General features: G+C 44.8%; 1 protein-coding gene across 7 annotated transcripts in view; it reads right to left on the bottom strand.

The window, feature by feature from the left end:
• Positions 1–17,463, bottom strand: part of MIGA1 (mitoguardin 1) — a 60,462-nt gene that overhangs the window by 8,207 nt on the left and 34,792 nt on the right. For all 7 annotated transcript variants that reach the window (XR_006414938.1, XM_044432327.1, XM_044432326.1 and 4 more), the window contains 5 exons: positions 11,316–11,416; positions 9,180–9,298; positions 9,005–9,077; positions 7,993–8,079; positions 6,836–6,934 (listed from right to left, as the gene is read on the bottom strand). Coding sequence is in view for 6 of the 7 variants with exons in the window: in XM_044432327.1 (XP_044288262.1) it covers positions 6,836–6,934; positions 7,993–8,079; positions 9,005–9,077; positions 9,180–9,298; positions 11,316–11,416 (479 nt within the window). In the remaining variant the exon portion in view is untranslated. The remainder of the gene's footprint in view (positions 1–6,835; positions 6,935–7,992; positions 8,080–9,004; positions 9,078–9,179; positions 9,299–11,315; positions 11,417–17,463) is intronic.

Raw genomic sequence — 17,463 nt, 5'->3', positions numbered from 1 at the left:
AAACTAATTAAAATAATGTGCCCCCTGAAGTGTAGACAAAATAAATATCATGGGCTGGTGGACAAAATAACAAACATGGGAACTCTTGGGGAAAGTGACCATGTAATACTAGAATTCTCAATTATGAAGGAGACAAAGGGTAACTGGAGTCAAACAAGCATCCTGGACTTCAAGGAAGCCAACTTTAACAAACTCAGAAAAACAATAAGCGATGTGCCATGGCAACACACCCTTAAGGGGAAAGGTGTCCAAGAGGAATGGGGAATCTTGAAAAGGAAGATCCTTGAAGCACAACTACGAACAATTCCATCAAGAGAATAGTGTAGAAGACAGCAGAGGAAGCCCATGTGGCTCCACAAAAATTTAAGTGATGGCGTAAAAGAAAAAAAGAACATCTACAGGAAGCAGGGCCAGGCCATGAAGGAAAAAATATTTTTTAAAAAGCAAGGAATTGCAGGGACACCATCAGGACGGCTTAAGCAGGAACTTAACTGAGAATAGCAAGAGATACGAAGAACAAGAAAGCCTTCTTCAGATACATCCAGAACAAAAGACACAAGAAAGAGAAGGGTGTCCAGCTACTTCAAGTGGATGGCAGAGTGATAACAGACAACAAGACAGAGGTGCTCAATTCCTACTTCGCCTCAGTCTTCTCCCACAAGAAAACCTACAACCAAGAGGAAGCACAGGCTGAAAGTGAAAGGTGGCAGCCCAAGACTGACAGACACATGGTCAAAGAATACCTAAGTAGAATAAACACATTCAAATGTCCAGGGCCCGATGAACTCCATCCCAGAGTCATGAAAGAGCTGCGGAGGAACTCTCAGAATTACTGGCTATCATCTTCGACAAATCTTGGAAAGCAGGAGAAGTGCCAGACGACTGGAGAAGGGCTAATGTTGTCCCTGTCTTCAAAAAAAAAAGGGGGGGGTAACTATAGACCAGTTACGATATCAATCCCTGGATAAATTCTGGAGCAAATTATTTAAAAAATTCATCTGTAAGCATCTTGAAGAAAATGCAGTGATTAATAGAAACCAGCATGGATTTATCAAGAATAAATCCTGTCAAACTAATTTCATTGCATATTTGACTGGATAACTTCCCAAAGGGACAAAGGGAACACTGTGGACATAATCTACCTAGACATTAGCAAAGCTTTTGACATAGTGCCACACAATGTTCTGATAAGCACATTAGCAAAAACTGGACTAGATGGAAAAACTATTAGGTGGATCCAAAATTGGCTGCTAAATCAGTCACAGAGAGTGCTCATCAATGGCACCTTCTCAAATTGGATGGAGGTAAATAGTGGGGTGCCACAGGGTTCAGTCCTGGGCCCAGTGCTCCTCAACATCTCTATCTAATGATTTAGATGTGGAAGTACAAGGAAAGATAATGAAATTTGCAGATGATACAAAACTGGCTGGAATAGCAAACACCCTAGAAGACAGAAGGAAGATCCAGGGTGATCTTGATAAACTTGAACACTGGGCTGAAAGCAAAAGAATGAAATTGAATAAGAACAAGTGCCAAGTCCTCCACCTAGGAAAAATAAACCAAAGGCATCGATACAAGATGGGAAATACATGGCTCAACAGAACTGAACAAGGAAAAGATCTTAGAGTAATTCTGGACAATAGGCTAAACATGAGCCAATAATATGATGCAGCCGCCAAAAGGGCAAATGCTATTTTGGGATGCATTAACAGAAGCATTACTTCCAAAGCACAAGAAGTAGTAGTTCCTCTATATTCTTCACTAGTCAGACCTCCCCTGGAGTACTGTGTCCAGTTCTGGGCACCAAGATTTAAGAAAGATGCAGGTAAATTTGAAAGGGTCCAGTGGAGGGCGACAAAAATGAGCCAGGATTTGGAAACACTGCCCTGTGAGGAGAGACTGAGGAACAGGGCATGTTCAACCTTGAGAAAAGAAGACTGAGGGGGACATGATATCCCTCTATAAGTACCTCAAAGGCTGTCACAAAAAGGACGGTCAAGATCTCTTCTTGCTAATGCAAGAATGCAGACACAGATTCAATTCAAGATAGATAGAAACATAGAAACAGAGCAAGTCAGAAGGTGCCTCCCAGGCCATCTAGTCTGACCCCCAGCTCTAGCCAGTTCTGCTCACAACATGCCTACCCTGTGCATGTCTAGCCCATCCTTGAACACCCTCACTGATGGGGCCTCAACCACCCCCCGTGGAACCCCATTCCATACCATTGGGGTCCTAACTGTCAGGAAGTACTTCCTGGCATCCAAATTGAACCTTGGTTCCCTGAGCTTGCCTCTGTTGGAGCATGTCCGGCCCTCCTCTGCAGGGGAGAACAGGTCTCTACCCACCTCCATGTGTCACCCCCTCACATACCTGTATGTTGCCAAAAGATCTCCTCTGAGTCTCCTCTTCTCCAGGCTGAAGAGACCCAGTTCCCTCAGACTCGCCTCATACGGCATCCCCTGCAAACCAGCCACCATCCTTGTGGCCCACACTGCACTTACTCTAACCTGGCTATATCCTTCCTGGAATAAGGGGCCCAGAAATGAACACAATACCCCAGTTACAAGTGCACCAGAGTCATATAGAGTGGTAGTAATACCTCTCTCACTTCTGGCTATGCAACCAAGGGTGGGGTTTGCCCTCTTAACCACTGCATCACACTGCTGGCTCATGTTTAGCATCCCGAGATCCCTTTCACAAGTGCTGCTCTCCAGCCACTTGTCACCTAACCTGTACTTATGACACCTATTCCTATGCCCCAAGTGCAAGACCTTGTACTTAGCCACATTGAATGCCATGCTGTTGTCTTCTGCCCACTTCCATAGTCTGTCCAGATCCTTTTGGATCTGGAGTACCTGCTCCTCAGTTGTGGCCACTGCTCCAGTTTTAGTGTCGTCTGCGAATTTGATCAGCAGGCTGTTCACCCCTTCTTCCATGTCGTTAATGAAAAGATTAAACAGGATCGGCCCCAGGACAGAGCCCTGGGGGACCCCACTTGTCACTGGCCGCCATCCCGATGATTCCCCGCTAATGGTTACCTTCTGCTTTCAGTCAGTTAACCATGCCCTAATCCACCGGACAGTGCTTTGGTGTATCCCAAAACTCCTCAGTTTCTCCACCAGGATATCATGGGGCACTTTGTCAAAGGCCTTGCTGAAATCCAGGTATATAACATCCACTGCATCCCCTCCATCTAGCCATCTCGAAACCTTGTCATAGAATTCCACAAGGTTTGTCTGGCAGGACCTGGTTTTGCGGAAGCCGTGCTGTGTGGCTGCCAGCCTCCCTTCCCTATCTAGCATCACTAGATCTCTCTCTATTATGAGCCTTTCCATTGTTTTTCCTACGATGGACGTAAGGCTAACCGGTCTATAATTCCCCATGTCCTTTCTACTACCCTTTTTGAAAATTGAAACCAACCTCCAGTCCTCTGGAACTTTACCCGTTCTGCACGAGGTCTCAAAAATGGAGGCCAGCGGGCGTGAGAGAACCCCTGCCAACTCTCTAAGTACTCTCGGGTGTAACCCGTCAGGGCCTGGCACCTTTGTAATGTCCAATGCCCTGAGGAGCCCCTCGACTTCAAGGGGGGTGACTCTAATCTGTGCTCCTAAGTCCCCAGCCTCATCTAATCTCCTATGCGGATATTCCCCGTCCTGCTTTGGGGAGAACACAGAGGCAAAATAGTCATTTAGCATCTGTGCCTGTTCCCTCTTATCAGTCACTGGATCTCCTTCCTCCTTATTTAGTGGTCCCACCACTTGTCTCCCCTTCCTCTTCCTATTTACATGCTGAAAGAAGCCCTTTTTGTTGCTCTTGATATTCTTGGCAAGTCTCAGATCATAATCAGCCTTAGCCTTGTGAAGAATCCTACTGCAACGGGCCTCCTCCTCCCGGTATACCCTTTTGTCTATTTCCCCCAGTACCATTTCCTACGGAGGTTCGTTTAATCCCTCTAACCACCTCCTTTCGCATCCAAGGCAGCACTCTCCTCCACGTCCCCACCTTACTGACTAGAGGTATCATCAAGGATTGCGCCTCCAAAACCTCACTTTTGAGTGCTATCCACCCCTCCTCAACTCGCTTACCTTCCAGTAACCTATCCCAGGAGACTTTCCCCAGTCTGGCCTTCAGTTGGCCAAAGTTGGCCCTCTTGAAGTCCCAGCTTCTAGTGCTCGACCTGCTGCACGTCCCCAGTCCCCTGATCTCAAAGCAAAGGATGGAGTGATCACTCGCATCCAGAGCTCCCCTAATCTGTACTTCATCTATCAGCTCCTCCCTATTGGTCAAGACCAAGTCAAGGATGTTTCCCCCCCTCGTTGTCTCTCGGACCCTCTGTGTGAAAAACCCTCCCTCTATAGCTTCTAAGGAGCGACGTGACCTGGCAGTCACCGCCGAGTGAGTCTCCCAAGTAATATCCGGGAGATTGAAATCTCCCATAATTACTGTGTCTCTCCCCTGATATATCCTTAGAATCTGGTCTGTCAGGACATCATCCAGGGTCTCAAGTTGACCTGGAGGGCAATAACATACCCCCACTGTCAGGTCTCTTTCCCTGTCAAAACCCGTAAGTTTCACCCAGACTGTCTCTACCGAATCCCCATCTGTGCTGCATTCAATCTCACTGCATCCTATCCCTTCCCTGATGTATAAAGCCATGCCCCCACCTCTCTTTCCCTTCCTGTCCTTTCTAAAAAGGTGATACCCTTCTATGTTCACATCCCAGACTTGCCTTTCATCCCACCAAGTTTCTGTGATTCCCACCAGATCATACCATCCTATTCCCTGGAGAGCTTCAAGCTCTTCCTGCTTATTACCCATGCTCCTAGCATTGGTGTACATGCACCTCAACTCCTTCCCACGGCTTCCTTTCCTTGGAGTTACCAGCCTCCTCCTTCCTCCCATCCTCCCTGATACCTGGCCCCTCTCTGTAGGAGTCCTGTCAGTCCCTGCAGTACCTCTAAAACCCTGCTCCCAGAGCCCTGATCCTCCCCCCACACTTGTCCAGTGCAGACACGTTACTGGGGGGCCTGAACCTCCTCCCCCCGGCTCAGTTTAAAGTCTTCCGGATGAAGCTCGCTAGAGCATCTCCAAAGGACCTTTCCCCCATCCTCGTGAGGTGTAACCCGTCCCTTGCCAGAAGTCCATTGGCAAGAAAACTAGTGCCATGGTCGAGGAACCCGAAGCGTTCCTTCTGGCACCACACCCTAAGCCAGTTGTTCACCTCGGAGGCCCTCCTGTCCCTTCCTGGCCCAAATCCTCGGACAGGTAAGATTGACGAGCAGGCCACTTGGGCCTTCAGCTCCCTGAGTTTCTTCCCCAAGGCCTCAAAGTCCCTGGTGGTCCCAGCCACACCCTGCCTGGCCACATTGTTTGTGCCCACATGGATCACCAGGAGTGGCTGGTGACCCCCAGAGCAAACAAGACACTCCACTCTGTCCTTCACATGCCGGATGCATGCGCCCGGCAGGCAGCAAACCTCCCTTGTCTCCAGGTTGGGGCGGCACACTGCTGCCTCAGTGCCCCTCAGCAGGGAGTCCCCAACAACAATCACCCATCGCCATACCTTCCCGGTGCTGGTGGGCAGCCGTGCCCTGGCCCTCGCCTCTCCTGCAGCGGCCCCCTTGCCGCCTGACGTCCCAGGCTGTGGATCCTGCTGGTCCCCCGAGGCCACATCAGCCCCAGCCTCCCCAAGTGGAGAGAACCTGTTTCCCAGCTCCAGATTGGTGCCAGGAGAAGGAGGAGGCCGTGCTGGCCTCCTCCTCCTGTGGGTGACATACCTCCATGTCTCCGCAGCTGCTCCTCCCGTGGCCTCTCCCTCAACCCTCTGTCCAGAGGGGGGCTGCTCCGGGGGGGGGGGCCTGGAGAGGTCTCTCAGCCCTCAGGCACCTCACCTCCTCTTCTAGCAGGGTCACCATCTTGCACCGAGGGCAAGTGTATCCCTGCCTCTCCTGGGGGAGAAGGGCGAACATGTCGCAGCTCTCGCAGCGGACAGCAACACCCGTGACTCCCGCCAAGGCCATCTCCTGGTCTGCCATCGGTATCCCTTCCAAGACCTTACCTTGGTCCCCTGCCTTGTTTCTCCTGCAGTTCCTCTCACTCGCCCAGTTCTCCCAGACAAAAACCCACTCGCACACACACACAAGGATAAAATAAACTTAAATTGGAAGAAAAACAAAGCACAGCACAGCACAAACAAAAACAAACAAAGAAACAAACAAACAATCAAATCTCTGTGTCTCAGGGAAGGGAGGCTCTGGACAGCCCGGGCCGCAGCCAAGGGACGCAGACAAGGGACGACGCCTTATCAGTCCCTCAGGCCGGTGGCCCCATCTGTCCGCTTCCTCCTGGCTGCTCTAGCCTCTCTGGCCCCGCCCCCTTCCTCTCCGCTGCTCCTGGCCCTCTGCTCCCCGGCCCAGCTCCTACCTTGCCTTCGTCAGTCCCCTGGCCACTCAGCGCTCTCTCCCAGCCTGTGCCTCTGCTGCTCTGCCAAGAGGCCAGAGCCAAAAGCCAGAGCCAATACGACAACCCAGATTCAGGCAGGAAAAGCTTCCTCACTGTTAGAGCAATATAACAGTGGAACCAGCTGCCTAGAGAGATGGTGGGCTCTCCCACACTGGAGACATTCAAAAAGAACCTGGACGGCCATCTTAGTGGGATGGTGTAATGTGGTGTCCTGCAACAGCAGGGGGTTGAACTCGATGGCCTTAATGGCCCCTTCCAACTCTTCTATTCTATGATTCTTTGATCAGTAAGCAAAGTGCAATTCTCTAGCCAGAGCAAAATAGAGAACAATGACAACCCACTTAACTGAAATCCAAGTACAACATATACATACTCCACAAGCAGCAAGCTCCATTTCAGTATTAGTCCAATGATCAGTTTGCTCTAAGAAAGAGATCATATCATCAAATACTTCCTCAAATTTCTTTGGATTCTGTAAAATAAAACAAACAAGTTTCATATGATTCTCTTAGAATATTAACAGATTATAATTTAACCCATAATGAATAACCTAGGGACAGAAAAACTGGCTCTAGGCCTTGGATCAGGCTTGGCATGGGCAGGCATCTGCTGAGCATCAGGAAGTTCAGAAGCCAAGCCCTGCCCATGCTCTGGCTACAACCAAAGCCAAGCAGCAGGACCTGTCAGTAATGGGAAATACTGTGGCAGCCAGCCAGCCAACCAAAAAAGGTACAGATGCAGTGATAAGACTGCCCCTTTGCTGCTTCTGCGCCCAGAGAAATCAACTGATTGGTTTGGACTGCTCCTACTCAAACTGAAGGTTAAAAAGAGTTTTATTTTGAAGTGGAAAAGTGTAGACCCTCCAGCCCTGACCAGGTGGCTGCCATGGTGCTTTTTGATGCCATGTGAGGTCAATGAGGCGAAGAAGAAGAGCAGCAGAAGTCACAGAAGGTTAATAATGGAATGTGGGCTAGCTGAATAGCAGTGGCAACAGCTGGCTTTGGCTTCAGGTGGGAAGCTTTGTTTTCAGGACTTCATTGGTGAATGGCATGTGCAAGCAGCCTTGGCTGCAGGGGGCAAGGGGCTTGACAGAATGGTACAGGGTCCTTCAACAACACTGTGTTGATGGCCCATTGGAATCTGGTGCTGGCCCTGGTATAATCCAATTTTCCTGGTACACTTTGATATACATATGGAGCTCCTCTGTGATTGGCTGCAGTTGGTGCTACTCTGTCAACACAATTGACATGAATGGCTGTAGAAACTGAAATCACCGAACAAGTGAGACTGCATTTTGACTGCATTAACTATGAATGAAAGGAGCTTCTCAACTGGGCAATATCAATACACTAACTAGGAAATATCTCTGCAGCACACAGACCTGTAGCTGTAAAAACAACTTTCTGCCTCCAATATACATATACAAAATGGGAATACTAATTTCTTATCTCACATTACAAGGACAATTAAGATTGTAAATTTTTGTGTATTAAATATGGCATATGGATAACTAAAGGAAATAGGGTTTACCTTTCTTGCTCTCTCAATTAAAGCACAAAAAATTTTCCTGCCACTTTCAACAAGAAATATTCGATTTGTAGTGTCTGAAAGGATTACCTGTAAAGAAACACCAGACATTACAAAGTTAGAAATTTCATAGCTCAATTCTCCATCTAAATTAATTGAAAACAAGCCCACAAATTAGAACCCCTGGCTTACATGCTATGGGGATTAGTATGAACCAGGTCTCAGTATAAATCTTCCTTTTCCTGAGTAACCTTGGGGAGGGGAAGGTGCTAGTGGCAGGGAGAACTGGCTATCAATAATGAAGGCCTTGGAAGAGGTAGAATGGAAAGATGTTCGGTATGTGTACCATCCTTCTAAGCTTTCTTGAAGAATGATGAATAATAATAAAGAAAACAAAAGTTCAGAAAGACTGAGCCAACTACTAGTGAGTGGCGAAACTGGCATATATGGGGTACTGACAATTTAGGGATGGCTACTGAAATAAGCCCAATTTGCAGAGCTCAAAAATAGAGCTACTTAACAAAGTAGAGCTAGAACTCTAATTGACCATGGTTTTAGAATGCAATCTTTTCTGATCATTCAATCCTATGAAAATCAAGCATGATCTATTACCGCTGGCTATGCTGGCTAGGTATGATGAGAGCTCTAGGCCAAAACATCTGGAGGACCACAAGGTGCTCAACCCAGTCTTGCAACTAAACATTGCAACAGAGTTATAGATTAGATATGCCATCAAGGCATGACAGGTAATAAAGTTCAAAGACATTTGCACTGAGTAATATACAGTTGGCCCAATAAGTTCTGCTGCTGAGGAGATGCACATTGTCACATGAATGAGATGTGTTGGTGGAGATTCACAACACTGATTGCTTAAGCAGCTGGATGGGCCCTGGTTACAGATCCTAGTCTGCAGGATAGCTCAATGGGGTGCTTCTCACACTGTGAATTTTATTAATATGGTACAAAGGTCGGTTAAAATAAAGGAGTAAGTACCTCCTTGGCAATGAATTGTTACCTGAAAACCTTGTCGGATACAGTGAAGCTTAGCAAGAAAATCGCTGTCGCCCAAACATTCCAGTGTTTCAGTTCTACACACACACACAAAGAATAAAATTAAGAGCATTTGAAGCATACTTGCAGACTTTACAAGTTACATTTGTATTAGGAAAACACACAGAAATACTGAGTACCGTAAGACTCGTGAATATATCTTTCCCTCTTCTGCCAAGTGCATAGCCTCTTCATATAGCGGGCAATGGCAAAGTGAATCCAGGTTGTAAGGATTTCGGCTTTCTTTGTGTTCTGTAAGCTAGAAAAGGTACCTTTTCAAGATGGATCACTTAACTTCTTGAAACTGAAAGAGACTTTCACAAATATAGCAACTTAACACTTTTGTGTTATTCCTGTCTTTCCTCTTCAAGGTAATAATGAAACATGTAATAGAAAATCTACAATGACAGACTAGGACATAGATCTGCCATTTTGCAACAGCTGAGCTCTTAAGAATGTCCAAATGTTTTGTGGCAAGCCAAGCCATCCAAAGAATCAGAGAGATAATTTACAATCTAATTATATTTTATTTATTCATTCATTCATTTTCAAATGTATAGGTTGCTGAATAGCCCAATAGAGCTCTCTAAGCAGCAAACAACAATACAATTCAGGCTAACATTGCAATTTTACCAGAGGAGGGATTAAGAACAGGGGAATAAGAAACTACAGCACTTTAAGGAAAGGCAATTAAGAACTTGATCATCAACAGGAAACCCAAAACACCACATATTTCATGTATGGGAAAGGTTCGGCTGCTAAGCCAAAAATGGCCACAATTCTAATGGAGCTCAGTCATGTGTTATGTGGTTATAGAAATACCTCTAAAAAGAGACTGATTGAGGTTTCATTAAAATAATGAAAAACCACTGCTGCTAAGCAAAGCTGGCAAGGTCGGGATATTTCCGAAGTGGTAGATCTGAAAGCCATAGATCTCTAGTAGTTCACTTGTTTCTAAATGAAATTTGAATCAGTGTCATTTTTTTAAAAGTTTACAACCCGTATAAAACACTCCACTCTGTTGGGGTTTTTTTATGACTAAAATTCACTTCCATTATTCTCAGTTGTTTTTGTTTTTTTTACTAGATGCTATTATCACCAGACACAGCACCACCAATTATTTCTATAATGATTAACATGTACTAAGCACTTTAAAACAGCATCAAATTTATGCTACTTCAACAAGGGCATATGCTCAATTTCCAGGCTACAAGCAATACATTCAGAATTAAAATATAATACTTTGAAGTGGAAGGCCACAGCAGCTTAAACTTTATTTATTTTGGATCATAGTTTACCCACTCATAACTGAGGGGGGTGTCTTATAACAGTAATGTATAATTAGGCTCCAATCTTAAATGTATTTAACTAGAAGAAGGCTCACTGAAATAAAGTGATTTTCCAGTAATTATGTTTGAATGTCTTGAGCAAATCCAATAAAAGGAGAACCTTATGTGAAGGAACAACATCAAGCTTCCTTTACTTACCTCATCAGTTTTTAAAGCTACCAACTTCATTTGTCCAACAAAAGGAAAATTGTATTTTGATATGACTGTCTAGAATGATGATTGCACAAACATCTCAACATTCAGCTCCTGACCCAGCATTTCTATTATGAAGCATTTTTCTGCTAGAGCAAGAATGCCCTTTAATGCATGTTTACAAATGCCAGAAGAAACCTGAACTTCTTACAAGGAACACATTATAACTTTATTCTCTAACATAACCTTCCCTTCCCATCAAGGCAAGACAATCTAGGTGTGGGTATTACAGTCCTACATAGACTAAACTGTATATGAAATCTAAGAAACAGCTGGCCCAGACTAGGAATATCTTTTTCTGTCAGTTATTGACTAAAGTTTCTAGTAGCAGGATGCCTAAAGGTCTTAAAAATTATCATACTTCTTGGGATGAATTTATTTATGAGGTGACCACCAAAGTTCATTCGTTCACTTTTCCTTTCCAGTGTACTTATGAATCCTCTTAATCAGTCTCTTTTTCCTTACTTCAGACATTATATACTTTCTATATGGAAAACATGTCTGTGTGCTAGCATATGTATCATTATACTTTATGAATTCACAGATATTTTTACTGCTTAGGCACAGTGTTGAAGTGCCAAAAAGACAGAGCCTACTAGTAATAAGTTTCTAGACATTTCTTGAGGCATGTCCTTCAAACAGAATTGCTACCTAGCAAAGACCACTGATCCACCTAGCACAATACCTTGGCGGTATGAGGACTACAGTAAAGTAGTGAACAATGCTTCAACATACCTCAGCAGCAGAAGCAAATGAATCTGTTGATCCAATGCTTAATGTATCCCGCAGATTAAATTCATCTGCATTATCCTTCAATGTGCTATCTGTACTTTTATCTTTAAAAAGGAACAAAATTAATTAAATATACTCTTTTTATTATCTTTACAATGCAATGTAGTAGTAACTAAGCAAAATCATTACTCTATAACATTATAAATACACTCCCTCCCCTTTTCCAATAGCTCAAGGTGGGTTACAAAATGTGCTTCTTTCATTTTATGAAAGTCACTGAATTATAAACTATTATAGCAAGTTTTGCTGCTAATTTTTGTTTTCCTTCTCAAAATTTCATCATGAACTGCAAATACAAGCAGCATACATGGCTCTGTCCTCAGCAGAGAGAAGTTAAATACATGTAGCCCAATATATTTACTTGAATAATTCAATAAAAATAGAAGATAAACACCCATCTGTCACTTTTGTAGTTCTAGAATCTTAAGTCCCAGACACCTGCAACTTGGCATACATACTAGGACCTTTACAATGTGCACCTTAGGTTTATTTCATTTTTAAAAAACACATTGATTTTAGTGTGTCCCATGTATCCATATGTTATAAGCCTGCAATATATCACAAAGGGAAGACTTCCCTAACTTGTCAATAGGTTTCCAGTCAATTATGTTTGAAGTCAAGGGAGATTAGTAGACAGAGAGACAAGTTATAAACCTCCCTCCCCACCCCCACTTGCTGCAGCTCCTCCCTTAGAGAATGCAAAAGTGGACTTTGCTCATTTTCCCCATTCCAGGAAGTGATAGTTTTGTACAGTTTCTTGGGTTGCACTAACAAGTGCTACTTTACTATTGTGCCAGTGGTTGTCGCCACAAGTCAATCCTGTTTAGAACTGGAGCATTGTCAAGATTGGATACTGTCCTTGATTTTTATTTTATTTTAAGATTAACTACTGCCAACTACTTTATTAGCTTTCCAGAAAGCATTCATTAGGGTTGCGATTTATATAAAGGTATCTGAATCATTCTACCAAAAGCTACCTCCAAACATTTTTAGTATGTGCTATTCTTAGTTCCTGATTGCAAGCAGTACCATAGAACAACAGCATGTTTTCCAGTCACATAGCCTACTACCCAATCTAAATTCAGACAAATAATATGCCAATTGCATTTATTTCCAGTAGATTTCCAGCTTTTACAGACTTCCAAGTCTTGAAGAGATCTCTTGAAAGATAAATGTAGATGTCATTTAGAAATGAGCTTGCATATCTGTCATCTTTCAATGTTATTCTTAAGTAGGAAATTGTTTTCAGTAGCAACTATGATTTTGAATAGTCTAGCCAGTTATATATTTTCTAAGTTAGAAGCCTTCTTCAATTTTCTATTTATGGCACAACTGTTTAAGAGAGTTGTAAAAAGCCAGCTAGGAAGAGTTCACTAGATGAAAGTCAAAGAGTATCAATCTTTTGGTACAGTTCAACAACAGATCATTCACAGAAGAAAGAGAGGAGATAATGAATATTATAAAGCATCCACATCTCATTCACAAGAAAGACAGGTTTCCTTACCTGTAATTGTCATTCTTCGAGTGGTCATCTGTGCATTCACTCAAAGCTGATTGATTAGTATTCGGCGGGAGCCCAGCCCACTACACAGCTAGCGTGAGGGTGGGATGCTGGCCGAGACCTCAGTTCAAGCTGAGGCCGCCATCATCATTGTGTCAGTGACACAGAATAACCCACACGTACAAAGAGAGACACCAGAGGGGATGGCGGGTGGGTATGTGTGAATGCACAGATGACCACTCGAAGAACGACAGTTATGGGTAAGGAAACCTGTCTTTATTCTTCGTGGTCTCTGTGCATCACACTTATGGGCGACTGGTGAGCTTACCTCAAGGAGGACGGTGGTGTTGCTTAGTGCAGCAAAGCAGAGAGGACAGATCCACCGAAGGCACAGTCCTCTCTTGACCTGACATTGAGGCGGTAGTGCTTAATGAAGGGTGATGGATTCAACCATGTGGCCGCCTTACAGAGATCAGTCAGGGACACTCCAGCATACAATATGGTGGAGGTGGATGTGGCTCTAGTGAGTGGGCCTTGACAGATCCAGAAAATTGAAGACCAGAGAGGTGATAGGCCAGACAAAGGGTATGGACGATCCACCTAGAAAGACTTTGAGGAGTTACTGGGTGTCCTCTGCGTGGCTCACCATAAAGGACGAACAGCCTTTGAGTCTGCCCGAGAGATTGGGTTCTTGATTTATAAAAGGCAAACGCCCTCCTGACTTCAAGGGAATGTAACACTGTCTACAGAGTAGATGGATTTTGGAAGAACAAGGGCAGGATTATTGGCTCGTTCACATGAAAATATGATACTACCTTAGGCAGGAAGGTAGGATTAGGCTGGAGGATGACTTTGTCTTTATGAAAGACTGTATATGGAGCGTCAATCCGGAGGGCTGCCAGTTCAACTGCTTGACGGGCAGAAGTGATGGCCACAGGAAAGGCTGTTTTCCATGACAGGAGGCGGAAATCACATGAGTGCATAGACTTGAAGGGAGACTTGGTAAGTGTGTGGAGGATGACAGACAGGCTCCATAATGGAGGTGGATGTCTGAGGGGAGTTAAATTCAGGATCCCTTTGAGAAACTTGTGTTTCAGGGGATGAGAGAATGCTGTTCACCCCTGGATTGGGTTGTGGAAAGCCCACGCTGTCAAATGGCATGTCTTCTATTCATGCTTTGGCCTTCGAAGCCATGCGAAGTGGTGGAGACCTACTGCTCCCGCCATATTGCGAATGCCACCCTCAGCTTGGTGTTGTGCTGTAAGGATCTCTTGTCTGGCTAGGTGCATAGCCTCATTCTTGATTTCATTTGCCAGGTCTTGGGTATCCTTACGAAGAGAATAGGGATGCCATTCTGTGCCAAAACATGAGGTGATATCTGGCCATGGTAGCTTGATAGTTGGCCATTTTTATAGACAGGGCTGATGAGGAGTAAAAGCAGTGACCAATGGCATCAAGGCACGTGCCATCCTTGTCCAACAGAGTGGCATGTTCCCTCCTGGAGTGTGACTGGGTGGACTCTACAACGATAGAGTTTGGCTGAGGGTGCTGAAACAGGAATTAAGCGTCATTCAGCATTTCTTGAACGTGATACATATTTTTGAGGCGGCATGGTGGCAGGGCCATGGATGCTGGGGATCTCCATTTATGATGGATCGCATCCAGCAGAGTTGGGAGCAGTGGGATGGTAACAGGTCCAGCAGACTCTGCATAAACAGCCATGAAGACTGGAACTTTGGCTCTTGAGGGTTCTTGTCTAGGATTAAGTCCTAGACTATGTGCCATTCGGAGAACCTGGGATGCAAAGAATCCAGTATCCTTGGGAGGTCAGGATAAATCTGAGAAGATTGTCATAAGACCTGGGGGAACATTGGATGGCTGGTCCTGAGAAGATGCCTTCGAGACTGAGGTGTATTACCCTCCTTTGGAGAGATCTTTGGTTCTATTGGTATGATAGGCAACCTCCATCCTCCTTGCTCAGCTATCTGCAAACTATAGAAAATTGGCAGGGTTTCGAGCCAGTTACAGGAACACACCGTGAGAGCTGGGACCAGGTAAGGGATCAAGTTCTGAACCCAACAGGCTCCAATGGGATCCTTGTCTTGAGCCGACAGAACCTCACTGTTCGGAATCAAAATCCCCTTGAAGTCTTGGGGAAGATTGATGTTTTCTATGAGGAACCTGAGCCAGGGGCGATCAAGGGCATTGTTTGGCTCTTTGTCTTGCGAGTTGGAGAAATACACTCAGTACTGAGGGTGAAGGTGAGGCTTGGCTCTGTACTGGAGGTTGGGCTGATTGAGGAGGCTGAAATGGTGATTCCAAATCTCTCCTTAGGACACGGAAGTGCTCACTGGAGGTTTGGAACGACTGTAGGGATTGTCCTGGGTTCTCCTGGCTTTGGGGTGGTGTTGTGCTTCCAGTACACGGGAGGATGCTAGGTACTGACAACTCAGAGCATGAATGGGCGCTTTTTGCACTTCCCTTCTCTTTAATAAGGGTAAAGTGACTTTGGAGACTTTACTTTCTTTTCCACCTTCTTTTGTTTTGCCACCTTGGGCATTTTTGCCAGTGGGGGAGGTGGCAAGTTGTCTGGGTTTTGAGCTGAAGCTCTCTCTCTCTCTCTCTCTTTTTGTGCTTCGAGCAATAGAGAGAAAATAGAGAGAAAAACCTGACCAGTGGGAGCTTCTACGTATAGGTTGCGAGGTAAGTTGGAGAAGACCTTCCCGATGCGCTCATGATGGTGGTTGAAGAAGAACTGAGGTCTTGGCCGGTGCCCCCCCTCATGCTAGCTGCATAGGGGGGTGGGCTCCCACTGAATACTAATTAGTCAGCTTTAGAATCTTCCTGAAAATCTGCTCCACACATGTGCGAAGAGTCCATATGTGTGATGCACAGAGCACGAAGAATAACTCTTTTATCCAAAAGCATTATGATAAAATCTGCTCAGGAAAGACTTCAGTACAGAATCATTTTCTTGAGACATGCACATGTTCAAATGTATATGGTACAAATGTTTAGGGGAGCTTCAGATGCGACACACTAGTACAGCGAAAGCTCTTGGAATGCACAGCTGCTTGATCCACAAAGCCATCCATGACAGCCAGGCCCAGATTCTCATGAAGTTCAGGGCCTCACAGACTAATATGCTTGTTACCTTATAAGCTTTAAACATACTTATTTTAGAAGCCACAGTTCTTCCATATCTCCACTTGTCTTCAATAATTTTTGGATTTTCTATAGTCTTGTCTTGCTCTTTGCAAAGAAACACACATTTTGAAGATCGGAAAATAACCCAAAATTAAATTATTTAAATTTTAGCAAGGAGACAGTCACAAGAGTCTAGATCTGAGGTATGACTACCAGCACTTATCAAAGAATAAAATTACAAATCTACAAAATTTGTATTGTGAAGGAATAAGGTTCATGTATTTTCCCCTATTTTTATGACTCATTCAAATTGGAAACAAACTGTTTGCTTGTGAAGTAGTAAATTTCACACTTCAGATCATGGTGTCTGAAGATTTACATGCAAAAAGTACAGGAAAATGGAAGAGGCTCTATATGTAGAGAACATAACTTGCTTATTTATCGGGCTGAAGTGATAGTCACTAAAAATGTGACATTCCAGAAAGAAACTGTAGATCTACCATGGTGAGTGTTTTGAAAGGTGGTTCTGTTAGCACTTGCAGCACAATGGATAAACTCTGACCAGGCATGAGGGAACGGATGGGTGGTTCTAGAATCTGCAGACCTTTGAGGAAAAATCTGAAGAGAGGATAGGAAAAGATCGATGAACTGTCAATGCGATGACAGTTTTAGTCCTTTAACTTGGAGGCTATGGAAGAAGGCCAGGATTCTGTGGAGTGGCACTTGAAATGGATCAAAGGCATGTTCTTTGCCACTGACCTTAAATGTGTTCCATTTCACAGAATACGAGTGCCTTGTGTTTGGTCAGGTGAAAGGAGTCCTGCCTTGGAACTGTAGGTATGGAACCAAGGGGCCCAATGTCCATTTATGTGTTCTTGAAGGATGAGATGATCCAAAGTCCATTTGTCTAGCTATTGCTCTGGCCTTTTGAATGATGTCAAGCTCTCACTGGTCCTCGCACTGAAGAGCCCTTCACTGTCAAAAGGCATATGATCGATGTAGGACCATGTTTCCTGTCGCAGGTTAGCTGCCCAAAGCCAGGCATGTCTCTGAATCACCACTGTGCCAAGCAGTGCCCCGGAGTTGCATCGATGTGGTGACAAATGGTAGTGATCGGCTGCTTAGACAGCTGGAGTGCCTCCACTTGGAATACTCTAGCAGGCATTCAATGTTATTCAGGGAGAAACTCTGCTGGGGCACTAATTTTCTGCCAAAGGATGACCTGATCTCTCCCCACGGTCGCCTCATAGCTCAATAAGCAGAGACTCAGTCCCATCCCCACAAAGATTCTCCTCGCCATCACATCCATATGACACTCTTCACAATCTGTTGGGTGAAGTGTTCCTGTTATGATCATCCCTGGGCAGATATCACAATGACTGAGTTTAGTCTCTGGTGGTGAAGGAATGGGATGTCCCCCTCCTGGACTCAGTACATGCTCTC

The sequence above is a fragment of the Varanus komodoensis genome, unplaced genomic scaffold, assembly GCF_004798865.1.
Source record: "Varanus komodoensis strain SLA01 unplaced genomic scaffold, ASM479886v1 scaffold24, whole genome shotgun sequence".
NCBI classification, from domain to species: domain Eukaryota; kingdom Metazoa; phylum Chordata; class Lepidosauria; order Squamata; family Varanidae; genus Varanus; species Varanus komodoensis.
The sequence above is the reverse complement of the archived record's forward strand: the minus strand, read 5'-3'. Positions and strand labels throughout refer to the sequence as shown.